General features: G+C 58.0%; 7 protein-coding genes across 7 annotated transcripts; 4 read left to right on the top strand and 3 right to left on the bottom strand.

The window, feature by feature from the left end:
• Positions 1-642: 642 nt before the first annotated feature.
• Positions 643-2,064, top strand: CcaverHIS019_0305550 (uncharacterized protein; the record flags this gene model as incomplete). Its single annotated transcript, XM_060599015.1, has 3 exons — positions 643-776; positions 958-1,717; positions 2,035-2,064. 3 exons carry the CDS (start codon positions 643-645, stop codon positions 2,062-2,064), a joined length of 924 nt encoding a protein of 307 aa, XP_060455750.1.
• A 691-nt stretch (positions 2,065-2,755) lies between these two features.
• CcaverHIS019_0305540 (uncharacterized protein) lies at positions 2,756-3,499 on the bottom strand (the record flags this gene model as incomplete). The annotated part of the gene is made up of 4 exons (XM_060599014.1): positions 2,756-2,786; positions 2,844-3,195; positions 3,235-3,340; positions 3,461-3,499. The coding sequence occupies 4 exons, from the start codon at positions 3,497-3,499 to the stop codon at positions 2,756-2,758; spliced, it is 528 nt and encodes a 175-aa protein (XP_060455749.1).
• A 173-nt stretch (positions 3,500-3,672) lies between these two features.
• CcaverHIS019_0305530 (uncharacterized protein) lies at positions 3,673-4,823 on the top strand (the record flags this gene model as incomplete). Its single annotated transcript, XM_060599013.1, has 2 exons — positions 3,673-4,070; positions 4,103-4,823. The coding sequence occupies 2 exons, from the start codon at positions 3,673-3,675 to the stop codon at positions 4,821-4,823; spliced, it is 1,119 nt and encodes a 372-aa protein (XP_060455748.1).
• A 54-nt stretch (positions 4,824-4,877) lies between these two features.
• Positions 4,878-5,779, bottom strand: CcaverHIS019_0305520 (uncharacterized protein; the record flags this gene model as incomplete). The annotated part of the gene is made up of 3 exons (XM_060599010.1): positions 4,878-5,019; positions 5,056-5,632; positions 5,668-5,779. The coding sequence occupies 3 exons, from the start codon at positions 5,777-5,779 to the stop codon at positions 4,878-4,880; spliced, it is 831 nt and encodes a 276-aa protein (XP_060455747.1).
• Positions 5,780-6,963: 1,184 nt separating this feature from the next.
• Positions 6,964-7,197, top strand: CcaverHIS019_0305510 (uncharacterized protein; the record flags this gene model as incomplete). Its single annotated transcript, XM_060599009.1, has 1 exon — positions 6,964-7,197. One exon carries the CDS (start codon positions 6,964-6,966, stop codon positions 7,195-7,197), a length of 234 nt encoding a protein of 77 aa, XP_060455746.1.
• Positions 7,198-7,362: 165 nt separating this feature from the next.
• Positions 7,363-9,695, bottom strand: CcaverHIS019_0305500 (uncharacterized protein; the record flags this gene model as incomplete). The annotated part of the gene is made up of 3 exons (XM_060599008.1): positions 7,363-9,221; positions 9,310-9,415; positions 9,453-9,695. 3 exons carry the CDS (start codon positions 9,693-9,695, stop codon positions 7,363-7,365), a joined length of 2,208 nt encoding a protein of 735 aa, XP_060455745.1.
• A 1,070-nt stretch (positions 9,696-10,765) lies between these two features.
• CcaverHIS019_0305490 (uncharacterized protein) lies at positions 10,766-14,065 on the top strand (the record flags this gene model as incomplete). Its single annotated transcript, XM_060599007.1, has 11 exons — positions 10,766-10,804; positions 11,188-11,253; positions 11,298-11,378; positions 11,418-11,535; positions 11,571-11,899; positions 11,933-12,103; positions 12,139-12,366; positions 12,401-12,912; positions 12,948-13,102; positions 13,139-13,774; positions 13,821-14,065. The coding sequence occupies 11 exons, from the start codon at positions 10,766-10,768 to the stop codon at positions 14,063-14,065; spliced, it is 2,580 nt and encodes an 859-aa protein (XP_060455744.1).
• Between the last annotated feature and the right edge of the window lie 22 nt (positions 14,066-14,087).

Raw genomic sequence — 14,087 nt, 5'->3', positions numbered from 1 at the left:
CCCGAACCCACTTCACGTCTCACGCCTTCCTGACTTCCGTCGTCCGTCGAACGGTGCGGCGCACACACACAATACAGAGAAGAAACAGGTCCCCGATGTTGTCGTACCAGTGTTGTCCGCTACCACAAGGCTGGACCTTTATATGTTCGTTCTGGGTGATGGACTCTGTATTTGATGCGTGTGACATAAATGACTGCCGTCAAGGACGCGTGGCTACGTGGCTGGTCCAGTTACCTTCAAGCTAAGTGATGATGACCTTCCTCGGCCCCGGTTGACTCACCAGGAGTATAATTACAATTACATGTGGAATCTCTCCTTCTTCATCACATTCTTGTATTCTAACACATCATTCTACTTTCTCCTTACCTCCCTGCTCCTTTCTGCCTCTCTTTCACCTTGGCTCGTATATGGCTTTGCCGTATCAACATTCTTACTCCTTCTCCAACCCCTCTAGGCAAGAGCGGCGACAGGCGCCTTTCTGACCTCAACACTCGGGCACCCTCCTTCCCCACCGCCGCTAGGCCACCTCGCCCCTGTATTTTTCCTCCTTACCTTAGCTAATCCTCCAACCGTGTCTCATACCACCACCATCACTCCTTCCGTGGTTACCTGGCAACTGCCATTCAAGACATTTGGGTCGCCATGGCCTTCCTTGACCAAAACTCGGAGAATGCTCTCCACATCAGCAAGCGTATGGAGGGTGCTCGCGTCGTGGAAACGTGTATGCTTTCCCTACTCGTCGTCCTGTCGGGGTTTCTCACTGGCCTTACGCTAGCGTGAGTTCCCCATCAGAGCCAAGGACGCGGATACTGTACTTACAATAGCTACTTCTCAGTCGACTACACTAGGCTCCGAGTGGTGGCGATGTGTGGCAAACCCCGCGAACAAATTCATGCCTGCCGGGTCCTCTTGTTGCGGTGAGTGTGTCACCTTCGACTGGCAACAGCTAACGGGCAGCAAGGACTCGTACCACCTTTTGACAACGCTGTCGCTGCTCAACATTATCGCCATCGGGAGCATCCCCGTTGTAGCCCAGGGCGTGATTCAAAATAACCTCCAGTCGGCGCTTATCTCTACCGCCGCTCTCCTCGTCTTTGCCACTATCATCCCTCAATCCGTTTGCCTACCTTACGCCCTTCCAGTCGCCGGTTGGCTGGGCCCAGCTGTCCAGTTCCTAATCTGGATCACCTTCCCCCTCACGTGGCCCATTGCCAGGCTCCTCGAATGGACTTTCGGCAACCAGATTCCTCCAAGGTTCCGTCGTTACGAGCTACGCGAGCTCGTCCGCCAGCACCGCACCGATGTTGATGGCGACCTCGACATCTTTACTGCGGAGATGACTTGGAATGCCCTCACGCTGTCGCTCCACACCGCCAGACATGTAATGGTCCCCATCCATAAGGCGTTCATGATCCCACTCGGAAGACAACTGGACTACAAGACCTTTTGCGAGATTCAAGAGGCGGGCTGGTCTCGCATTATCCTGTATACTGAGGGAGAGGACGGCCGAACCATTCTTGGGTATATCCTCTCCAAGAACCTGATCCTTGAGAACCCTCAAACCCGCACGCCAATGGACAAGCAAATCCTGTACGAGCTCCCCCTCGTCGCCGCCCAAGAACCCCTAACGAATGTTCTCAAAGTTCTCCTTGAGCGCCAGCGGCACATGGCCTTAGTCTACCACCCAAAGTCGACCTTCAGCGATGACGAGAGCTCAGTTATTGCAACAACTTGGAAAGAACGATTTCAGTCCAAGATAGCGGCGAGGGTCTGCAGGGGGGAAGTTGACACCGAAGACTCAGAGAAGGCCATCAACAGCGAGCAGCGAAGCATGGCAAGCGTCAACACCAGGTTCGACGACAGCACAACCAGACGGTCGGGAAAGGCTACTCTTCATCCTCGTATCCAAGTCGAGCCGATAGGTATTATAACTCTCGAAGACATCATGGAGAAGCTCATCGGGGAGCTCATTCGGGACGAAACCGACTCGGCATCGCCGAGATATCCACGGACCTTCCTCTCCAATCACCTTAGTCGCGCCGCCTCTCTTCCCAGTCGTCCTAATTACTACGGAGCTTCAACAGAACATGTAGCCAGAGCAAGGCCGAGCAGCATTCACTACCCAATCTTGGAGACAGTGGAGGAGTCTAACTCTAACCCGACCTCGTCATATGGAGCCGATGGAAGAATCGCTCATCGGCTCGAAAAAAACGACTCGCACAGTGACAGAGGCCACTCCCTCACAGGCTCAATTTCGACCCAAGGCTCGGACGGGCACTCAACACGCAGGTCATTCCACACCAACGGACAGGAGGGCATGACGGCTATCTACGTTCCCAAGTTCGAGCAGTTTCCAGATGCTAAGTATCTCACCAGCAGACTGAAGCGCACTCGGTCGTGCCGACGCTTCAGCTACAGTCACCAAGAACTTATCGAGATGGAGGGCCATGTTTCGGCGAGCCTTGTCCGACAGCGCCTTGGCCTCGGCGAACCTCCTCCTTCTTCACACCGGGCCGATTAATTGGCTCACCGACCATAGCAAGAGTGACATTTCCTTTCGTATACTTGTAGTGCAGACATTATCTTGCACCGTTGACTGTAGACGCGCATTGCTGCGAGCAGAATGGACCTGTGGTTCTCTGTGGAGGTGACGGCAGCCGCGGCTGAAATGCATGATACAACTGAATGAATGACTACACAGATAGTACAAGAAGAGTTGCGGTGGCCGGCGAGATGGCAAGCCAAAGAGGGTTGACTATAGCACACGAGTGAGGGACGAGTAGCTCCTGTGCGTCAGTGGAAGTATCCTTTCCGACCCACGCCCGTTTCTCGTGTAGACTCACGCAATTATAAGGACGACAACCTGGATCATGCCCCACATGAACGGCACCCACGTGCTCATTGCGAATCCGCCGGCGCTATACACGGCTGCGAGTGCGAACCCGACAACCGTCCCTGATACGAGCGACACGAACGTTGCGATGGCACCCATCGCGATAGGGATGAGGAGCAAGAGGTAGAACGGTGCCCGGCGTCGCTGTCGGAACTTTTTCTGTCGCCCGGCGTTGGCTGCGGCGTCTCTCTGTCTCGCTGCACTGCGAGATAACAGCTGCGCTAAGACGGCGAGAGCTGCACACGCCTCGAACGTTGTGCTCATCAAGATGAGCGTCCAGTAGAACGTAAACTTCCAGATCGCTGCGGTCAGCGCTGCAGTCAACGAGTGAGACGACGCACCAGTCGCATCGTGCAGGAAGAAGCCCCGCTGGTGCTTGGTCGAGACGATGGAGGGATTATACAGGCTTGGAAAGGGAGGGACGACATAGCCTTCAGGCGCGCGGGACTGGTATCAGCGTGTCTGAGCGGAGCGCGGCCAGCCAAGCCGTCACGCCAAAGTGTGTAAGGCTCAAGGCACAGTTCGGTGAGGTGAGATACGACATGCGCGCATACACTACCGACTCACGGTTTGGTCTGGGTCAAAGGCCGACTGGACCTGGCCCATATTGAGTCTGCGATAAAGGTGAGTGCAACGCTGGGATCGGGCTCGAGCTCGAGCTCGATATCGGCACCTCCACCATCCAGGCACGGCGGGAGTAAATGTTCGATTTTGCCACCCAACCGAGTCTCTCAACACACTTGTTGCCTCATTCAATCTCATCATCGTTACAGCCCAAGATGTTAAAGGACAGCGTCCTGAGGCAAGCAGCTCCTCTCTTCCACCGCGCATCCTCATCAGGACCATCAACGCCTGCGCTCTGGCGCGTTCGCCTCTTCCATTCCCCTCCCGACTCCCACCACGACAATGCCGCAGACGAACCATCACCACACACCGTCTGGACGAGGTCTGCGACGGGGATGGTCAAGGACATGTTCACAAAGCACCGGCTCCTAAAGTCGCAGGACATATGGCGAATGGGCACTGAGGGGACGCGGCCAGTGATCCAGGCGACACAAGCAATTGACGACGAGGGCAGGATCAGGATGAAGCGGGTCAGCAACATTCGTGAAGGGCGGCGCGTCTGGGTTCCACCACCTGTGACGCCGTTGCCTCACCATCCCTTCCAGGCGATGCGGTTAGTCCCACTGTGTTTTGCCCTAACCCCAGTTTCCTTAAGAACAACATCCTCGGTGGCCTCGAGGCGCATAACCTTATCCACAAGGCCAAGGTGATGATGCCAATCACGACCGCGCAGGGGATTCTCGACTCTGAACGGGCGGCGATGCGGGCATACCGCCGGAAGGTGTTTGAGGCGAACAAGATGGGCCGGGATCCACCGACGGAGGTTCCCACACCGCGCACACACATGCCTGAGTATTACTGGGCACTCGGTCCGACACCAGACGTCAGGCCGACCTACGACGAAAGCGATTTACAGAGGCCAGTGACCAAGGAGGAGGTCGAGGCCAATATGGACGAGCAAGGGTGGAGTCGCGCCGAGCAGCTCGAGAAGGCGTACCATGAGGCCAAGGCGCTTGAGCGCGACCTCATCAGCGCGCGTAGGACTGTGCGTAGGGCTGCGCACAAGGCCGAGCGAGAGAGGGAGAAGGAGGAGCGGGCGCAGATGCTCGCCATGGGCCTCGGACCCAAGATTGCGCAGGAAAAACGCCGAGCGGCTGCCATTAAGAGCATTGAGAATTATGCGCGCGAGACGGGCGAGGACGTCAGCGACTGGATCAAGGAGCTCGAGGAGGCACACCTGCCCACCGACCAGTATCCCGAACGCATCGGCGAGGTCGTCAACCCCACCCGTGTCGATGGCAAGCTACGCCTCACCCCTGCCACTCCACGCACCAACTCCGCCAAGATACACAAGAGCAGGAGGTAATCAAGCACTAGACTTAGATTGTATATTATGCATTACCACTCCCTCACCACCCCTCTACTTCTTCTTACTCGCGGCTTTGGCCAGCGCCTTTGCCGCCACACCTTTCCCTCCTCCTACAGCGCCACGCGCCTCCCGCCGCTTCTTGAGCGCCTCCATCCGCGCCTTGAGAGCGTCGACACGCGCATCCGCATCTTCTCTGTCTGTCAGCTTTGTACAAGAACGAGTGACTCACTGTGCACGCTGCTCCTCCTCCAGACGGGCGAGCACTTCTTCACGCTCCTCGCGAGCGAAGCGAGCACGCCGCTCCGCCTCAGTCTCCTCGGGTTCGGGCGTCGCTTCCCGCTCCTCCTCATTCTTGTCCTTGACGAGCTGAGGCGCGGCAGAGTACGACGCAACCCCATCTTCCTCCGGCTCCTTATACGTACGGCGCTTCCTCTGGGCAGGGGCAGGGGCAGGGGCAGGTGCGGCAGTAGTTGCAGCGGATTCTGGCTCGTCCTTGAGTGAGGCGAGGAACGCATCGAGCTCGGCGTCGGCTTCAGGCTGCTTTTCCTTTTCCTTTTCCTCTTCCTCCTCCTCCTCCTCATCTTCTTGGGGTTGAGGCTCATTGCCAGCCGAGAAAAAGCCCGCTGGCAACTTTGACCGCCCCTCCTCCTCACTTTCCTGGGTATTGCTGATCTTGGCCCGCTTCGAGGAACTTTCAGCCTCTTCTTCTGCCGCCCGCTTCTTCTGCGCCGACGCCTCCTCCTTCTTCTCCCTCGCCACAGATTGGCGGTGCGCCTTGGTGAGGAGGTGCGCGTCCCATTGCTTCACTGGGTGGGTCAGCTACAAACATGGGTAGACGTACCGGGCACGGCGCAGATTGAGCACCGGAGTTGGCCGGCGGCCGAGTAGGACGCGTAGGGGTGTTGGATACGCGATCCGGCCTTCTTGGCGCGCAGGAGGGATTTCGCGTCCATCGTACTGAAGAGTGGGTGGTGGTAATGTTGTGTTGTTAACGGAATGGAATTTGAGGTGGAGGTAATCTTGCAACCTCCACATCGTCCATCTACTATCCACTCTCGACGGAGATGCGCCTCTTCTTCCTCACGCTGGTGCTAGCATGGCTGGGGATAGTGATGGCAGACACAGAGATCATCAACTTTCGTATCCCCCTCCCATACTCTGAACTGCCCGACGTCAAATTGTGAGCTCTACCATCTCTGCCATGGCCTGACAGCAGGACCCCGATCACAGCAGGACAGAGGGAGACATACACCCTCTCCTCAAACGACAGCGACGTCTACTTCCTAACTAGCCTAGACGCGGGGAGATGGACAGCCCGAATCTCCTGGCCCGCCTCAACGCCGACCAAGTTCCAACTCATCCCTCTCCATCATCCAGACGGGGCGGTATTCCACGTCCGCGCAAGCGCTCTCGCCCCGCGAGTACCGTACTTCAACACTCAAGGTCTGGCCGACTCGGACTTTGAAACGACCTTCCATATCCTGGTGGAGCCGCTGCTGTTTGGTGTGCTCCCCCGAACGGCGGTCAGCGCGGTCAGCGCTATTGCTGTGTGTGTCACGTTGGCGGTGGTGGTGGCGCCGAGGTTCTTGGAGTGGTTGCAGGGGGTCGTGCGGCGTATTGACGACGAGGAGACGAGGGGTAAGGATGAGTAAGGGGTAGAGCGTAGATGAGATTTAGAAGAGGCAGTCAGCCAACCATGACGTCTTGAGCCATGCTCGTAGCGATCCCTTCCGGAGCGAGCTTCTGACATGTCGCATCTGACGTCTCACACCTCACTTCTCATTTGGACTCGGTCTCAGCTCTGAGGCCCACGGCATCCTCTATCCTGCCCGCCGCCACGCTCATCTCCGAGGAGGCATCGTCTCCGTGTGAGCGAGCGAACCAGGACTAGACCCGCCCTGCAGTGACGCATGCTGGGAGTGAGGGAGCGTCGGTGCTGTCGAGTGTGGGAGGTACACACTCGAGTGGACCAGATGCTCACGCGCTTCATAGATCCACACGATGAAGCGCCTATCTTCCCAGCCGCGATGTGCCAGCGGGCCACCTTGCAGCGCCGAAGCACTGCGAGCGCCATCTTGCCCAACTGGACCGGCACCACATATAATCCCATCCCTTCGATATCTTTCGGCCACCAACAATGCCCTACCCACACAAGAATACCAAGCCCACGCCACAGCCGCGCACGACAAAGCCGCGCATCGAGTACGTCGCTCAGGAGCTTGCCCTGCTCGCCGCTAACGCCAGCATCGCGCCCACCCGTCCCCGGCCTGTTCCCAAGTTTTCCAAGATGAGCTTCACAAAGGTCATCTACTGTGGACAGTGCAACATGTGCTGCTGCGAGCATGCTATTCAAGAGCGCCTCCAGCACTAGCAAAGACGCCGCCAAAAGCGCAGAAGCCAGAAGCGAACCCAAGTATCCCAGCTCATAGTAGTCAAATGTAAATCCATGCTCTCCTTCTGAGCTATAATCTATGCCTGTTGCTGTCGAGCACTTCGCAGCGATGGTTCGTATAGGTCTCTTCCAGCGTCACTCTGCTTAGAGCTTGGCCTTGTCGCCCTCCTTCTGCGCGCCACCGACCTTCTCGCACAGCTCGCGCAGGTCGCGGAACGCCTGGGCAATGCGGTGCTTGAAGCGTGCGGTCGAGGTCACGTCGCACGACACCTTGGACTCGAGGCCGAACTTGATGAGGAAGGGACCGGCCATGTAGTTGAGGCCGTACCCATCAGGCCAGGCCGAGCCGAAGCCAGTCGCCATGAAACGGATACCCGACGACAGGCCCGAAGTGGAAAGCTTCCACTCCTGCGACTTCGAGTACATCTCGTCCTCAAAGATGGGGTGGGTCTCTCCGGGGCGGAGCTGGACCTTGAGGCCCATGAAATAGCGGTCGATGCCCTGGCCGTTCGACGACTCCTTGGTGAATGTGTTGTGGGCGATAGTCGCCTTCTGGAGCAAGGCGTGCGTGGTCTCGTCAGACACGGTGGGGTCCTGCATCGCCTTGACAAACTCGCGCGACTCGGGAGTGAGCGAGCGGATGACGTCTGTCCGTCCGTGCTTGAACGCGCGCGTCGAGGCCGTCTCGTAAGTTGCCGAGGCGTACCCCTGGTCACGGTACCACGCGAGCTGAAGCACCTGCTGGATGAAGGCGTCAGGTGCCATCTTGGCCTGCTTCTTGATCCAGTCGGTGCCGTACTCGGCCCACCAGAGGGTGCTGACGTCGCTGTCCGAGATAAGCGCCTGGTTACGACCAGCGCACGCCACAATCTCCTCCTTCATCTCCTCGTCGACGACGAAGTCGTTGCGCAGCCAACCGTTGGCCGAGTCGTTAAGGGCCGCATCGTACTTGGACTCGTCGACGGCCTCCTCGAGCGCATAGTCAATAACAAACGAGGGGATGAGCGCGTCAATGGGCGAGTGCTCGCCCATGACGGCGGCACGGCCGGAGTTCTCCACGACGACGGTCAGGCACTTGTCGTACCAACGGTTGCGGCCGCCGTTGATGCCCGTGAACGCGTTGCGGATCTGGGCGTCGATCGGGGCCATACGCAATGGGTCCTCGGTGGGAAGAGTGGGGAGGGTGTAGCGGTCGAGAGTGACGGCGATCAGCGAGCGGTTGATCCAGTCAAACGACTCGCGGTTCTTGGGGTCGGTGAGCAGGATGCGCTCGCGGTTGACGGCCCAAGTGTCGCGGTGGTCGGCAGTGAGGACGCCGACCATGGACGCCTCCTCGCCCTCCTCGGAGCGCTTGCGAGCGTCCTCCGAGACCTCCTGGAGGAGGCGCTCGATCTCCGCTGGAGGAAGCGCGTCGGCGACGCCGTCGGTACCCGGCTGCCCAAAGACGTCAACCGAGTAGATAAAGTCGTTGATGAGGACAGTGACGTGGCGAGCCTTGTTGTCCTGGCGCGAGAACGCGTCAGTCCCAGGGAGAGGGATGCGAGAGATGTTGAACAGCAGCTTGTACTGGTTCATGTCGAGAGGCCCAGCCTTGGTGATGTCCGGGCCAATCTGCTGGCGGTCGACCATGGCGCGGTACTGGGCGAAGCGGGAGATGATCCACGACGCGCGGCGGAGCTGCCAGGGAGTGTTCCACTCCTGCTTCGTGACCTCCTCGTACGCGACCGGCTGGTAGTAGTCCGACTTGTCGGTGTGAGACTTGACCCACTCCTCACCACCACCCTGCGACCCGGCAGGGACAGAGGAGAGAGGGAGGGCATTGAGAGGGAGGGGAGTGTTGTTGGACGCGCCCTCGGCGGTGGGGGGCGGGGCGTCCTTGGGGTCGGGCTGGAAGGTGAGGAACCAGTTCGAGTTGACGAGCATGGGGGCGCGCCACGTGTGGTACGCGAGCGCGAGCCAGAGCGTGTCATCGAGCCAGTTGTTGGGCGAAATCTCGTCGAGGTCTGCACATCAGCATCAAATCGACAAGGCGGCCGGGGCGCAGGGTGGCGCGGGCATCTTTATCCGGCTTGCCAGGCTGCCTACACGTACCCGTCAGACGCTCGTGGAGAGCATGGCCGATACCGCCCTTGGCAGCAAAGTCGTTAACAATCAGGCGACGCTTCTCAATCTCTTTGGGCAGCTCGGCGGCAGAGTACTGGGCTGTTAGTGTGGTTGATGAAAGTGTCACGCACCTTTTGCTCAAGGAGGGGCTGGAGCGACTTGAAGTAAACCTCAACGGCGTCCTCAAGCTTGGGGACGGGGAGGCGGGGGAGCTTGTCCTGGTTAGAGAAGGTGGGGTCCTTGCTCTTTGGGCCGGTGTGCGAGAACATCCTGGCGTGCACAAGTGGGAGAGTGCGAGAAGCAGAGGCGTTGGCCGCGATGCGCGCCATGGTCGAGCTTTTGACAAGTTGAGGGCGGAAGTGCGAAATGGGCATGGCGTTCGGCTGTGTCCTGGACCGGGTTTAGACTGGGCACAAGGAGCTCGGCTGTTGTCGACTACGTTCGGGCCTTCTTTCGGCGAGAGCAAGCAGACGAGCAGAGATTATGTGTCGAAGTGCTTTTGAGAAGCTAAAGTGTGTAGCTGATCTACAAATGGATCAAATGGAGTATGCTTTATGAAGAGAGGAGGGATGAAGAGAAGATTGGGGTCGGTTTGAGCTGGTAATGATGGGCTGTGGATCCGTAAAGCGCTTCCTCGCCAAATGTCCCACACTGTTTGAAAGTGTCCATTGTAGGTGCGAGTGCCGAACTGAACCCTCTGCCGAACTTGCTCTCCTCGTTAGGCTATAACCTACCTAGTCCCAATACCGGTTAAGCTCCGAACCGACCCAACCAGGCTGCACCAAAAGACGTCACCTGTACCATTAAATGTCCACCATCCAATGCTTAGCCTGAACAACCTGTGTCACCTCCACACTCAGGCTCCAACGCATTCCTCTTCATCAACTCATCCGGACCTCGGGTCCCTTACGCCCGCGGAACGTGCGGACCATGACACGACAAGCATGTTGTTGGCAGACCAATATTTCCCTGGTCGGCACGAATCTACCACCGTCGGCACCAGTCTTGATGAAAGTCCGGGGACCCCAGACTTTATGAGATGTGGAGGTAGAGGTCGCGTGTCTAAGCTTCAACACGTGTTGAGCCATGCCCGCATCACGGCCCACGCCGCGCTCGTGGGAAACTTGGTGTTGTGAGTGATATCTGTGACCTCACTTCATTGTCTCACTCTTTCACTGTCTTCACTATTCATTAACTCGACCAACATCAACATATAGTCAGCGCAACCAACACTCCTGCCAAACTCTGCTTCTCGATCATAGCCCTATTAACCCTCCTACTCCTCGAGTGACCCACATCAGGCGGGGCGGTCTAGAGACGATTGTCAAGAACGCGTGCTCCGGATCCGAAACAGCAACAGCGACCAATAGCTGATCATCACAACCGCCACCCTACTCGTCACATCTCTCACTCACAGCAACTCATCACCCATCAACAGCCCAACATGTCGTTAGAGGCATCCATCACCCAGCTCACGGATATGGTGGGTAACTGCGGGACTGGCGCTGCGCAGCGCGTGGCCCGTCAGAGTGACTAGTTAGCGTCGAGGCTGCATGAAGAAGCGAGCTGTCCAGCGCTGCACCCAGTGGTGTGTCTCCTGGTGTGTCTCCTGGTCAAAGACTAGGCGCACCTGATCGGGTGCGAGATGGGTGACTGGACCTTTCCCTTCCACCTTCCTCGATCGGTGCGCCGTATCGTTCAGGATGAAACACACGACGGACTTCCCATGAACGATGCCCGACTACGACGAGGCCGGCGAAAGTGTGGGTGGGGTTTGGGAAAGCCCAGGGTCCCAGAGACATGCAGGTCCTGTTGGACTCCGTCGTCGCCACCCGACGCGTTGGTCGGAGCGAGACTGACCACCAGGGCATCCCGCGACCGCGAGCCCGTGCCGCCCTCAAACGCTCCAAGGGTGACGTTATGGCTGGAGCAGTGAGTCCCATCACATTCATCTGGGACTCCCCTTACCGCTCCAGGAACGCGTCTTTGGAGGCGAGTTTGACTATATTGCGTCGGATGCGGAAGACAGCGGCAATGAAGACGCAACAGGGCTGCAGGTAAGGATGTTGGCCCTTGGACTGGCTGACCTGCGGCAGACGCCTATTTCTGGATCATCAACGCGTGAGACCTCAGCCATGGACGGTGTGGTCAACAGACCCGACTCCGAGAGCAGCGATTTCGACGATGACGATGTGGGCATGATCGAGCTGGGAGGTGAGTTTGTCCAGATTGTGTGTAGTTGACAGAAGACTTTGCGGAAGAGCCGCGCGGAGAAGACCCGTACGCAGGCGTGTTCTTTTCCAAGGACCGTGCTGAGCGGCTTGTCGAACCTGTGTTAGAAGAGATCTACGCAACCATCAAGCTGCCACCAGGTGAAACGGATGCACTTGGCAATCCAGCGAGCCAACGCAACACTCGCATTCTCAGTCGCGGCGAGTGGATGAGCGGTTGCCCCGAAGGAGGCGAGCAGAGTTTCCTGTTCCAGCTCTACAACTACCTCTCGGAGGGCTCGATGGCGTGCGCGAACGACTGTGGACACACAGTTCAGCGTAAGCCTGAGCACTTCTTCCCTCTTTTCGTAAACTAGGCGTCACGACGCCGCTCACGCCAGTCCGATTTTCCCAACTACACCCGGTATCTCTCCAGCATCATCGAACAGTCCTGTCCGCGCTGTGGGCAAGTGACTTGCCTCGCATGTGGAGAGCCCGCTCATGGCAAGAACAAGGCCAAGACGTCCTCCACTGGCGAAATTGAGTCGCTCTTTCACTGCTCAAACATCCAGGTTTGTTTGCACTCGTTAGAATCTGACACGTACAGGGCGTTACTCTTGGCGTAGCCCTACACATGATCGAGGGGGCGTTCGGAAGCACCCTTGACTTGTCCCAGGTGGAAATATCCTCTCCGGCGCCCAAGAAGCGGAAGATCAAGTCTTTAGCCAAGATGATCATTGGAGCAGCGCCCGATAGCGACTCGTCGTCGGGCGACGATACGGTCCGCCACGGCGTGAAGAAGGGGACCGGGTACAGTGGTTCATTCCATGAGGATGTGAGCCAAACACCGAGAGCTTCGCTGACGCCAGACATCAGGACAGGCTGCAGCTGAGAAGGCACAGAACGAGAAGGACGAGAAGACGGCGACGTTGCTCTCGCAGGTCGCTGTGTACCTGCCAACGTTGAAGCGCGAGAGTGGCGCGCGCACCTCCGACCTGCTTGTTCATCCTACATCTCTCGCCCATCTTCGGCGTCGCAGTGGTTTTGTCAATGACCTCCTTCGAAATGACTCACTCATGGACATGTCTAACCGCTCTATCATCTATAGAGCACTCATGGACTGGCTTGAGATCGTCTCCAGCCATGAAGCTCTCGCCACGATGCTTGCGATGCCGTCAATGCGCCCCGCCAAAATCGGACCTGGACCCGACTCGCAGTCCGTCAGCATTCTCTATGAGGGCAGCCCCAGTCCCCGCGAGCTGCTAGAGAACGTTGTCATCCAGGCGACGGCGGCGCTCAAGGGTCTCTCGGGAAGCACGGAGAAGCCCGAGGACACCGACGAGAGCGAGTGGCAGAAGAACCGCGCTCTCTACGACTTCTGGTGAGTTAATGAATGCTGCATGCGCTCACCTGTAGCCAGCGTTTACTGAAAGCGCGCGACAACATCGACAAGCTCTTGGCTGCAGCCAAGGGCAAGGAGTTCGTGGACCGCATGCTTGAGTCGTTGCCTCGTCTCGGCGCTCCCAACGGTGGAATGGCGACATCTGCTATTACCGACGTGAAGGAAGTCTGTGAGCAGGTTGACACTTCCGTTTCGCTAACCACAGATGAGGAATGGGCAACCAGAGTGCGCTTCGAGTACTGTAGCCTTCGCAGTCCCGACGACGAGACCCAGTTCCTGCACGCCTACAACGATGCGGCGCATAAGCTTGTAGGGATGGACATTCCTCGACGCTCGCTCGCCATCGCGAAGGAGCTTGCCATCCTCACCACCAACTTGCCCACCGCGTGGGACACGTCGATCTTCCTCCGCGTCGACGACGAACGTGTGGACCTCCTCAAGGCCTTGATTGTTGGTCCAAAAGACACACCATACGAGAACGGGTGTTTCATCTTCGACATCTTCCTTCCGCACAGCTACAACCAGACGAACCCGCTCGTCAAATCGATGACGACCAACGGTGGGCTGTACCGCTACAACCCAAACCTGTACGCAGACGGGAAAGTCTGTTTATCGCTTCTCGGCACGTGGTCTGGGCCCGGATGGATCTCGGGCAAGTCGACACTTCTCCAAGTCCTCATCTCCATCCAGAGTCTCATCCTCTGTGAGGAGCCTTACTGTAACGAGCCCGGCTGGGCCACACAGGGAGGTTCCGCGCAAAGCAAGAGGTACTCGGCCAACATTCGGCGCATGACTGTCATCGACGCCATGGCGAACAACATCAAGTCACCTCCAAAGCCTTGTGAGTAGCAGCTGATTAACCGAGTCCGAGTCGAGACTGACCTCAGTCGAGGCGGAGATCAAAGAGCACTTCCGCCTCAAGGCAGACGCGGTTCGCGCGCAGCTTGAAGCGTGGAGTGTGCTGGATGACGGCAAGCCCACTGTGGGCGAGCCGTCCGACTTTCTCTCAGGTGTGAGAGGGGGCGTGAAGTTTGAGGAGGCAGCAGCGGACCTTCGCAAGCTGCTGGACGAACTCTCCTCACCGACGCCGGCGGTGCGTCGCAACCCAACCCGTGCGACGCGCAAGGCCTAGTATGTCAGAGGAGCATTGTGTT

The sequence above is a fragment of the Cutaneotrichosporon cavernicola genome, assembly GCF_030864355.1.
Source record: "Cutaneotrichosporon cavernicola HIS019 DNA, chromosome: 3".
Classification (NCBI taxonomy): domain Eukaryota; kingdom Fungi; phylum Basidiomycota; class Tremellomycetes; order Trichosporonales; family Trichosporonaceae; genus Cutaneotrichosporon; species Cutaneotrichosporon cavernicola.
This window is presented reverse-complemented; position numbering and strand designations above follow the sequence as displayed.